General features: G+C 35.6%; 1 protein-coding gene across 1 annotated transcript in view; it reads left to right on the top strand.

The window, feature by feature from the left end:
- LOC150087917 (LIM/homeobox protein Lhx9-like) overlaps positions 1–12,745 on the top strand; it is a 129,354-nt gene that overhangs the window by 96,038 nt on the left and 20,571 nt on the right. The window contains exon 3 of the mRNA XM_090369962.1: positions 2,643–3,079. Coding sequence (XP_090226088.1) covers positions 2,643–3,079 — 437 coding nt within the window. The remainder of the gene's footprint in view (positions 1–2,642; positions 3,080–12,745) is intronic.

The raw sequence follows: 12,745 nt of genomic DNA, 5'->3' as shown, positions 1-12,745 counted from the left end.
AGATTAAGCTCATTCAATAAAATTAATAAATGGCTTAGTGTTAGTTAGCACTTTTACTAAGACAGGCATCAGCCTCGCTCTATACCGAGTGGATTTGCACTCGATATAAAGATCAGCAACTGTAAGCATTTTTTTTTTTTTTGGAATTCATTCACTATAATTCAGTAATTATAGTGATTAATAATTAATGATTAATTAACGAATTAATGCTGGATCGATAATTAATTAATGGATTAATAATTAATCCATCCACTCCTAAAGAAGCTTCTGCAGTGACTGGAACACGAATGACCAAAATAACACTAATTTTAAAGCACGTCACCTAGTAATTATACAAGTCATAGAAGATATTATTTTTCTATCTGTCTCCAATTTAAAATTCCAAGTCATTTTGCATCAGCCCACATGCTGTCTTCCCATCACTCACTTTCTGGACCTTCCCCTATGTCTTCTCCAGCCCAATTTCATAGTAATATTGTCTTCGGTATTGTTTCTTGGAATGCAAGTTATGTGAGAGGACCATCTGAGTATGTTGCTTTTGATATGGTTCATTATTGAGGGTTTCTGCTACATTTTATATATTTTAATGGATTTCTGTGTTTTCAGGAATCTGAAGATCATGTTAAGTATCAAATATTGGGACAACGATCTGACTTTTCTGATCTTTCAAATGCTTGCAGTTTTTTTTTCCTTCTTAACGTCCATTGCTGAAGTCTCGGATTGGTAGATTATGATAGGTTTGATGATCGATGTGTATAATTTCATTTTTGCATTTCTAGATATCAGTTAGAATTTAAAAGAGAGTTCAATGAGTATAGAGATCTAATGTCCTACATTAACCTGATTTGGGTCTGTTTGAAGCCTATTATTATTATTCATCTTGGCGAAATATCTGAATCCCTCCAAAGTTGTGAACTTGTAGTTTCCCATTATTACTCTTTGTTGTTTCAGTTCCTTTCTGCTAATTTTCAAATTCTCTCAAGTTTCAATATTTTGGTGAACACAGAAAAGATATACGGAATTTAAAAAAAAAATGTTGGACAAAAATACAGAACAAAAGCAATCATTTCAAAATCTTGCAAAAAAAACTGTGCTCAGCATATATAGTAGAATATATATTCCTTGATATTTCCCATGCATTTGAGTCTGCTCACATCTACCTTTTGCTCTTCAAGCTTTCATCTTATGGTCTACGATCCCCTTCACCGCTTAGAAATCGTAAACTATCCGTAATAATCGATGGTACTTCATCAACTCCGTTTACTGTTTCGCACGGTGCTTCCTCAAAGTTCACCCTTGGTCAGCTTTTCTTTATTGTTTACATTAATGATTTGACAACTTTATTTCAATCTGTTAATACTGAGTGGCAACTTTATGCAAATGATATTAAAATTTACAAAGTTATCTATTCTTCAACTGACAGTGATGAATTTCAGTCCAGTTTTGATTCCCTCTCACTCTGGCCCAATAAAAATAACTTGATTCTAAACCATTAAAATGTAAATTATGTTCGATTTCGCTCGAATCATGTAGTTAGACCTTCCGTCTTTAATGATGATTATATCTGAAACTCTTTAATTGCAAGTACTGATACATTTAAGGACTTAGGTGTCCTATTCCGATCTGATCTTCATCCCTCTTGCCATGTCGATCACATAATATCTCAGATTTTCAAAATATTCGATTGTAAAGAGTGACAAAGTTGTAATTCTTCTCTGAAAGCAGCTTATACTTCCCATTTTTGTTTATTGTAATATTATTTGGTTCCCATAACAGAAATATCTTTCTCACAGACTTGAGCGAATTCATATCAAATCAGATTCATTATATTCTTATGCTTTCGAAATCGTCTTGCCTTTCACGGTTGAAACTATTGAGCTCTTTGTCGACGCTTCAGAACGTTTCCTCTTCATTCCAGACGACAACTCCATGGATCTCTTTTTGATTCTCCATCTCTTCTTGAACAAATATCTTTCACTATACCCCGCTTTAATTCTCGTTATAAAACTAATTTCTCATCCCTTGTCCCTCGTATTCAACACTTACTAGGTAGTCCACTATTTCCGTTTCCTTCACGTATTGAATAATCACAACATTGATTTTACGCTTAAACCATTTATGTATAAGAAGCTCTTTACTCTGTTTTGTTAATCGAAACTTTGTATATATTTTAATACTAGTGACTGCTTTGTATTGATTCTCTGTAATGCCGAGCTTTCTCACCATTATCCTCTGGGTCCTGGCATGGGCGGCGGCAGGATATTTTGCAAGGTGGTGCATGTGGGAATAAAATTTTCTTCACCAAATTTTCGAATACATGCAATATCTTATGTTTCAATAAATTAATGAAAATATTAAAAATTGTGTATTAGTTCGAAATCCAAAGGTGGCAACACCTTGCACCATGCTGCCGGCGCCCATGGTCTCTGGGCCCTGTGGGTAAAAAGTTTGTAAATAAATAAATAAATAAATATATCACCGTAGCTTGTATATACTCGCATATATATATTAATAAATATACGAGAATATTATACTTATATATGAACAGATATATTTCTAGTGTGTTTAGAAATCAAAATATGTCTAATATTAATTATATTAATTATTAGTCCTGGTTTACTTACGTTTTATAATCATTTCAGGCTCTTCGCAATTAAGTCGTGCACCCGTTGCCATCTCGCTATATCATCGAACGAACTGGTGATGAGGGTTCGTGAGCACGTGTATCACCTGCACTGTTTTACGTGCGCTACCTGTAATAAAGCACTGACAAAAGGGGAATATTTCGGCTTAAAGGACGATATTATCTATTGCCGAACCCATTACGAAATGCTCATTCAGTACGAAAGTCCACAGAATCCTTATTGCCAATTGCCAGGCATGAAAGATGACTCGAATAGGACCATCAGTAATGAGTGCGTCACAAACTGTAAAGTCGCGTGCTCTACGAACTGCCAACAACTTTCTTTAAGTTTAACTACATGCTCCCGTTCTCCAACGACGGCAAGAATAGGAGGATCTTCGCAGAAAGGAAGGCCGAGGAGACATAAAGGAGGAACGCAGACACATGTTAACCATGGTATGTAAGTAGTGACTCTCTCTCTTTCTCTTATTTTAATGCAAAAGAAGAGCATCTGTCTATTAATCGAAGAATCAATAACCTTTGTTTCAGTACGAACTACTTTAAATATATTAGCAGCTTAGACAGTCTTAGACTCGACGTTTCAAAAATGATTATTATTGTTGTTATTATTCAAATTAGTTTAATAATGGCACTGATACAATTGCTCTGAAGATAGCCTTGGAAGTTAAGCATATAAGTCTGCGTAGTTTGTAACAATTTGCGTAGTCAGAGAGCAAAGAGATTAGGCATGCTTTTTATCGATTGCAAAAAATTACACACAAAAATATCTACATTAAAAGACAAAATGGCAATTTTGGATTTGGAACTACAGAGTCCAGCACATTGCAGTGTCTTTGTTAGTTATCTCAACACATTCCATCACACTAAGATTAATGTAAAAAATGCGGGTGAGGTTGATCTGTGTTGCCACAGTTTCTACCTCTCTGTTATAAATGTTATACTTTTTTGTCAAGATAGTGATGCACTTAATTTACTTAAAAATTCCGAATTAATTTTTATTATTTCACTAAAGCAAAAGAATGTTTCATTATACCAACATTTAGTGAGCTAATTTGTCCGTTCTAACCATAAGTAGGCATGCATCAGTCAGTAACTAATTTAATTTTCTGACATTTCTAGCCATAAGAACGGTGGTTCAGGTTTCCATCCGTCATTTTGTTTTAATACCTGCTCTTTAAGAATTTCGTACTCAAAAATGCTGATTTGAATAAATACGCGGAAACAAAGACATCTTTCATCAACTTTTTTTTTTTTTTTTTTTTACCTTTGAGGATTAATCCGTTGGTATCCACTGATTTAATCAATAGAAAACTTGCTGAACTAGTAATTAAAAACACCAGATAAATTACCAAATAATGGTGGTAGAAATTCCTTCAATCGTAGACTGGAGGAATTTCTAAAGACTTTTCAAGCAGGGCTGTGGTTAGTCGATGTCAGGCGAAGGAAGTAGAGTTTTCCTCTCAGCTTGTCAGGGTCAGTCAGTCAGGGTGTTTCAGCTCGTACAACATGATTATCAGCCCATGAACACATACGTGTACAGACTTAAATTAACTCAATGGCGCAATACAAATCGCTAATGCCTTGCAACCCAACAAAAACAACAACAGTAGCTTTGACTTGTCTTATTGATGTAGAATAATTCCAACACAAAATGCAAAGAATTTTACAAACGAACCAAAAAAAAAGAAGATTAAAGTACAATAAGCGACTTGGAAAAAAATTATTTATTATGGTCGCTCGAAAAGTTATTTCATATACCCATATGTATTGTGCCTGTAAATTGGGTGTGTTCTCTGGCCGATTTGCCTTATTTGCTGGACAAAAAAACCCAGGTTTCCGGGGGGAAAATCTTGCTATCTACACCTCAGACCGACCAACTCAGCCACGGAATGAAAAAAGCCAGTGAAAGTTCCTCGCGTCATCGATGGAATTCGAACCCGGGCCTTTCCACCGGTACAAGGAGAACGCTGACGATACCACTATGCTACCGCGCAGATAATATGCGACTCAGAACAATAACAAATGTAATTGCTGTTTTATAATTGCATGGGCAGCAACTATATATTTTAAAAATTTTCCGAAAAGGAAATTCTACGCCAATTTAATATGTTTCAGTTATATTGAAACGTAACGCTGATAAATTCAACAAATACGCCCCTAGAATGAAATTATAAAGTAGTGGTCTTCATGTTATTTTTTGCTATTACGGTCTTTCGCCGACTACTACAGCATGTTAGCTTAAATTATATGCCTAAGTTGGCAGTGCTCTTGTTAGCATATTTAGGTGACCCTTTTGGATCTCACCTGGCCACTCTGCCCCCAGACGAGATGAATATCAAATCAATGAAGAATATATGATACTATCAAAGGAATGAATGGAATTGCTTTAGAAACTATGCCCAGGTGATAACGGTGGCTGATTTTTGGTGTCCCCAGAGTTCATCTTTTTAATTAGTAATGTATTTACCCATAAGATTAAAAAACCGAAGTTCTCCGGGAGGAGAAATCTTGCAGCCTCTGCTTCAGATCGACTAAATCAAGGTCAAAGGAACATCAATCCAAGCAATCCTACTCGACTGATCAAATCATCGGGCCTAGCCATTAGGGTTTCAAATTGGTCCTTAGGGAGTTGGCCACAACTCACGTCCATACCTCTTACCTATAAGCTGGGTGCCGCTAAATAGAATATATTCGCCGCACATTGCAGCGACAGCTGCTACAAATGTACTTTACGATAGGAGAGTGCAAATGAGTATGTATGATCAGTATTTATTACATAATAATCAGTCATCCTACTGGCCATCATTCAGCTTCCAAATAGTTATAGATATCCCAGCAAGCATTCCCCGCCAGGCCAAGATCCTCACAAACGGCTTATGTGTCAGTTTTCCTTATCACCGAAGGTAAGGTGGTGTAGTTATTAAAGGCACAATATTAAACGTGGCAACTTGGCGACTAGTAGCATACATTTTTCGCCCCTTCATCCACTAGCAATGCGGTACAATCATCACTTTTCTCTCAGGAGAACACTTTTTAAGAAGTCTGCTCTATACCCACACAGAGATGAACAATCGTTGTCGTCAGTAGAATCTGGTGGGAAATTCGCCCAAGATGGGTTGGACAAGTTCTTGAGAACCGCACAAGTAGAGATCAGTTTTCCTAAACCGGTAGCAGCCGAGCCCAAGCTTATAACCCTTATCAAGAGGTATCCGTACTGGCTTTAGCAACTGTGCCAATCACCGGGCACTTAAGAATGCAAAGGGTATGAACAGCCCGCTATTTTTTTTTTTCTTTTTTTTATTGGACCACTAAGAAGTCTATCGTGCATCACAGTTTGAAACCAATCTCGGTTAAATTATCCCCTCCCTCCTTTATTGTCCTGAAAAGCACTTAGAGGAAGCTGTTAAAGAGTACACGGCTCATGGAACACTAAAAGAATGAGGTACCGTGCTTCATCCTAGAGAACGGACAAGGTTAAATAAGCTTCACGGATAATATAGCTTATTTAATGATCGCATTTGTCCAACTGACGACATAAGTGATCATAGATTGTACACAATTTATTGAGTAAACTGTTTCTCTGTTAACCAAACGGCTCCCAGTAAAAAATTAAACTCTCATCAATGAATAAGTTTAATTTTGAATATTTTTCTGTGGCAAAACTGGTAGAGATAGCATTGCTAAGTAGATATAATTATAAATATCTTGTAAATGTTTTCTGTGCTAGTTGTCATCTTCAAATGCAGCTTTTTTATTTTTGTTTTCAGCAAAAATGAAATGATTACTTAGTTTTATATGGAAAGTCATGTTTTTCGTTATAAAATGAGTATTAATATTAAGCTATTAATAATAATATTATATCAGCACCAGCATTTTAAGAAATTCAAAGAACAGTTGTGACTTTTAGGGTAATAGCATTATTATTAAGACCAATAATAGAGTTCTGCTTTAATACAATACGTTTTAACTTTGATATCATGAAATGCGAGGAATAAAATTAAAAAAAGAGAAAAACATAACAGTATTATAATGAATTACGTGCATTTCAGAATAGGCACCTTTATTTGGCTTTATATCAGCGTTAACACTTTTTAATCTCTTCGGATTTAGAAGATGTTTTTAATAATTCATGAAATATTCCAATTTTGTATATATACAGGAAAACACGGGATGGAATGTGTATTTACAGAGGGTTCAGAGTCCATGTACATCGTGGTAAATTTTATTCACAGAGGGCCATTATTATAACTGCTAAATCAGCATCCTCACTTTATAAATTTTCCGTTCTCATGGATGAAAAAGAAACCTGACACATCCATTTCATCTGAGTATCTTATGTTTGGTGATGCACTGCTATCAAACAAGAACGTGACCTGACGTTAAGTTAGAGCACGTGCGAGCTTAGTTAGTGTAAAACGGTACGCAGTATTTTAAAGTTTACAGGTAATGGAGACACAGGATGTTTAATGAATGACGAAGTCCACTAAAACCATATGTGCTGTCGATAATTTTTAGTAACTACACAAAGTCAGATAGATCAAGAAGGCCGGAGCAGCCCAACGTACCCTAATCAAGTATTAAAGCATCTTTCATCCACTATATGCGTGGAAAGATAGTACAATGATTTTGAAATTCATAGTTTTAATTGATAAATTAATCTAACTTAGTAGGATTACGCAGATTTAACTTCACAAATTGTTGCTTTGTGTAATTTATTCAAATTAGAACTCTTAACTTATTAACAATTATTTAATGTCAAAGTTATTATGTATATACAGTAGAATTTTAGTTATCTGAAATGTTTTTGGTATTTATTTTCGTTTTTATTTTTCCTTCTGATTTCACTCAACGAAATTAATGCATTTAATATTTAAATATAATAAACAACAAATCTGTCATATGAATATAATGAAATAACGAGTCCACTTGTATAAAAGATTTATGAAGCAAGGTAGAATAAATTTCATGTTATTTCTGCATAATAGCGTGCATTCCGATATTATGATAAAAACTTCGCCATTAAAAATGTTACAAAGTCAACAATTACATAAATTACTGCAAATAAAAATTTATATAATAGTGAATTTATAGTTTTAAACAGGAGTTTTTCCTGTACCGTTCGAATGTACCTGTCCTAATAATTCTTCGGACATTTTACAGCAATTCATAAAACTAGAAACAAGAGATGAACTGGGCATTATCTGTAGGTTGTTTTCTTAATCATGTGACTCTGTTTGCAGATAAAACCAGCATGGGATCTACCCACTAATTGCAGCTTTATTTGTGTAAAGATTTCATCTGTAAGTTGCTGGAATTTTCTCTCATTAATTTTTTCCTGATTACCTTTTATAATATAGAGAGACCGCATTTAAAATCAATTATCGACTATCAAAAAAAAAAAAACCTCAATCCCAGTTGTTTCGGCTAACTTAGATTCTACTACACTGTAAGTTATAACACCTTTCTAATGAGAAGAGAACAAAACAAATTGATCATGGTTTTAGAACTACGACTTTGAATTAGTGGACATATGATTTGTCTCAAATGTTGTATTAGCTTGAAAGTATTCGTCCCTTCTTTTCTATTTTTAGCTTCCTCAAAATACAGGGATGCTTCTGAAAGTTATAAATAGAAATTAACTCAGATAAAACTGCTGTAACAGAGTAATCCCTGTGTGCACAGATATTTGTTTACAATTCTCGATCTAGCCTAATGAAACGGCGTTGTTCTCCAAAATGATCTTTCGGTTGTATGCTCATTCAGTTAGACTCCTTTAATTAAAAACAAAAATCTGAAGAGACACTTATTTTCTGTAGATCGAAAATTGGGAAGCTTTAGTTGCTGATCTTATTAAATTCCTTGTTTTAAGGTTATATGATCTTATGAAGATAAAGATCGTATCCGTAATTTGAAGAGACCTACTGAAGTGAAATCTTTTCTTTTTTAATTTAGGCAGTTCTATCATGTTTATTTATTTGCGTAGATAATGGATAGCTTAATTTTTCTCACTAAACACTAAATATCCACATCTCTAGTCTTGCTACAAGAAAATCCTGCAGGAAAAAAAAAAAAAAAAAGATTTCTTTAATTGGTGAAAGTTCTCTCAGTGACAACAGAGAAAGTATATTATGTGATGAATAGATAATTTGGAGGTTAACCTTTGGAGAAACAATTTTCCGACATCTTCAGTAGAGAATATTGAAAATATATGAAAAACTGAAGGAGAACTATTTTAAGAAGGCCTATTAAAGAAATAGCTATGTCATTTGACATGCGTTTTGAAAGGCTTCGGCTTCAATCCGGTCGCTGATGCCTGGAACGTTTTGCGACCTTTCCGAACAGGATTGAGCATTCAGTGTTGTTTTTCCTGGTGCTTTACCTTTTTTTTTTTTTAATCGAAGCAAGCCAATGAGCATTAGAAAACATGAATCATTTACGCTTTATGGCCTGAGATCGCTCTGTCGTTTAAGAAAATAGTTTTGTAGCTTCGATGAATTAATTCAGTTTTAAAAATAAGATGGATATATTTCGCTCCATCTTGTTGTAATAAGCTGAGTCACGCTTTCCAGAAAGAGAAAGAGAAAACGGAAGAGTAAATTTATTTATTTATTTAAGTAAAGGAAAAGGAGAAGCAACATCTACCCCTACACAGCAAACGTTTGCTAGGAGGGTACGGATAGCGATAAAGACAAACTTTCTATTACGGATATTATCAGCTATTTTTTATCTTTTGTTATTCTGTTGTATGCGCTGTTATTCTCTGTGGCTTTATCTGTCCCACACAATTCTCCGTTACTCCCATGTATTAGCTACAATAAAGATCGCCGACTGATGGAGAGTTGACTATAAAAAGAAAAACACATCCTGACAGTTTTTAATAAACTATCAACATTTTCTTTTACACGTACCGTCAGCCTTTTCCTTTTCCCACCAAGCTCCAGAAATTCGACAGTTTTCCATTAAGAGAGCGCACGAGATTAGAGCAGGTAGTGATGAGCGTCCAGTTCGGACGTTCCACTGCGTACGATATGCGACCTTTCATCTTTAGATCCGAGTCAACAAAACAACGCTGATATAGAGTGGTTGATGCAGGGGAAAGGGGGTGGAAATCGCAGTTCGGTGCCGTACAATCCTTTGACCGGCGCACCGCGACAAATTAGCTTTACACACACAGACGCACAACGAACTTGTACAGTATTATGTTTCCGCTAGTTTTCCGATCCGCTTACGGCACGCTTGCTTCTGTCGGGGAATTAATTTTTATTGGGACACTTTGCCCAGCGTAAATCGTCTTGGCACTAAATCCTACTCAGACCAGCGTAGTTCTGTAATTGGCTCTGAGAGGGGGACATGCACGTGGAAGGCCTGGAAAAGCAAGCGCGCGAGCATCGCTCGTGATCAGTGAAACGCCGCATTGTCGTGTCGAAGCGGTCTTACGCGCCGGGATTAGCAATGACAACGTATCAGGACGGCGATAAGCCGCTTCCCAGGATTTTCCGTGTTCGCGATCAATCACAAGAGTTGGCAAGACGCTTGACGTTTATGAGTCTACCTCGGCAACGTCGACGTAATGATAAAAAAACATCCTTTCCCCTCCTGCCTTTAAAGATGCCTGTTGCGATTTGAGTAGGCGTACGAGTAAGGTGATCGACTTGGAATAAAATGTTCAGCAGTACGACACTAACTGCTTCTTGCGACATCAGTAGCGAACAGCTTTGTGTTTATATAAACATGGAGATGTTGCAGCTTCATCTTGCCAGAAATGAAAAGGGGTGATGATGGAAATGGTGGAAGGAGACGAGTGAAAACCCTTGATTTTCATTTCGTTTCGTTTCTTAAAAAAATCATTCAAGCGTTATGAAACCCTCGTTTATAGTTCTTAATTAAAGAGACAATGCCCTATGGGAAACACTGATATGCATCTAATAACAGTGAGTTTGTTTCAAATAAAACTGTAATACTGAGTTTGTTCTTTTCTTTCAAAATTTTGCTTACTCAAATAATCCCCTTTTCTGCATAATGCACTTTTTACTTGGTTTTCGCCTTCGTTCTAATCCTTTGCTGTTTCCGTCGTTACTTTATTTATTTACTACACACTCAAACAAACAAACAATAAATATTATGTCATCAGAAGTATTGGGGCACTAAAATATTTACATATGGTGTAGGGCCTCCTTACTATAGTGCAACACACAGTCGTTGCGGAATACTATGCAAATTTCTGATCTCTACATATGATATGATATTTCTCTAATCCCACAGAAAAACAATTTTTAACTGGGCAAATGATGTTGGCCTCCATGGTGGAGCACCACATGTCTACAAATTTGCTCAACAGTAGTTCTATTGGAATCAAAGGCATCATACAAGAGACATCAGGAGTATTAGTGAACATATGCTATCCGATTGGGCATGGCACAGGGAGGAGTACTTATTTGCAGCAGCGCTGGAATCCCTTCCTAGCAGTGGTTCAAGCTTTTTGCGTCGTACAAAGACGCAACAATATCTAAAGCCGAACAATATATATGTTTGCATTAATATATTGAATAAAGTATGCATGAATAGATGTGAAAATTACACAGAGTGCCAGAAACTAGAAGGGTGAGGATAGCAGAAAAGGAAGTGCAGTAGATATGGGAAAGATGAAAGAATGTTAATATCCTAAAAGTTATGATGAATTAAGAAAATTATGGGCTGAATTACATAGCCAATAGAAGGTGGATGAACTGTAAAGTAAAATTAGTACAGTAAAATACAAATAAAATAAAAAGTGGTACAGCTGTCATCAGATGTGGGAGGAAACATATTTGAATAATGGTCGAATATAGGTGAGGCAAATGTGCAGAATCTGATGTCAGCTGAAGCAAATATTGATACATGATCAGGTAATCAGGAGACTACACCTGACCATGTATCAGGAACTGCGTTTCTATACTTGTCCATAGTAGCAGAAGAAAGATGAAAGATCAAAAAGCAACAAAAATGTAATTAGCACTTTCTAATACCTTGTCCATACCGTATATAACCATATACGATATGGACAACCATATAACTTAAAACGATGCCGCCTTATAAATATTCTGTTAATTCAGAAATGGCTGTGTATTAATGATGCTATTGCACTTAATATATACATGGTCTAAATTTTCTCGCAGCTTGAGGCTTTAGCCCTAAATGCATCTTCCCACTGTAACATTTAAAAAAAATATATATATATATATAAACAGGATAAATAGAAAAGAAATGATATATCGTCATAGAATCTGTAATCGTCGAAAAGATAAACCATCACAAATATCTCGGATTAACATGCTGTTAACGACAGGAACAGGGCCCATTTAAGCACTTCCTTAACCATAAATCGCCGAAATATATAAGTAACTTGTAATATAAGTAAATTTTGGGACCCAATCACAGCTGCAACCCCCCTCACATTTCTATTGCTATTCCTATCGCTATGCGGCCCTGAATCGGATAAGAAATCTCGAATTACCCATTCGATACACCCAAAAGTATTCTTTCTCGCGTCCCATATAATCATTTATTTATGGGCTTCCGCTCCTGCGACATGTTTAAAAAAATTATATGAACCTAGAATACTGGATACACAGCTAGTTGAACGGGTCGGTGGGAAAATCGTTCACTATTTTCAGTGCCATCTTATTCTTAAATCCCAATGTGCGCCCGTGGACACAAGAAATTGTTTCTAAAAATCTAGATCCACTAACATAAATGATAACAGTAAGTGTAGACACTCCACAGATAGGTGCTTGGTATAGAGTCCGGGTATCACAGATCAAAAAGAACGATCTTAAACTTCATTATGGAGTATGATAATCAATACGAAACTGAATGAGTTTTTTACACCTTAACTATCAATTCAGAGAAGTACCGCGATGATAGGATATATACAGGCAAAAAGTTGTGCAGATACTTATTAGCTCATCTCTTTTTACACTAGGATACTTTACTTCTACATGAAATTATTTATGTAAACGATAAAATGTAAATATTAGACAGAAATGTAATAAAATACACTATATAACGTATAAGATAATTTGACAAATATTACATGAAAGATCACAAAACAACATGATGAAC

This window comes from Mastigoproctus giganteus, chromosome 3 (assembly GCF_048544385.1).
Source record: "Mastigoproctus giganteus isolate SK-2022 chromosome 3, ASM4854438v1, whole genome shotgun sequence".
In the NCBI taxonomy this organism is placed as follows: Eukaryota; Metazoa; Arthropoda; class Arachnida; order Uropygi; family Thelyphonidae; genus Mastigoproctus; species Mastigoproctus giganteus.
This window is presented reverse-complemented; position numbering and strand designations above follow the sequence as displayed.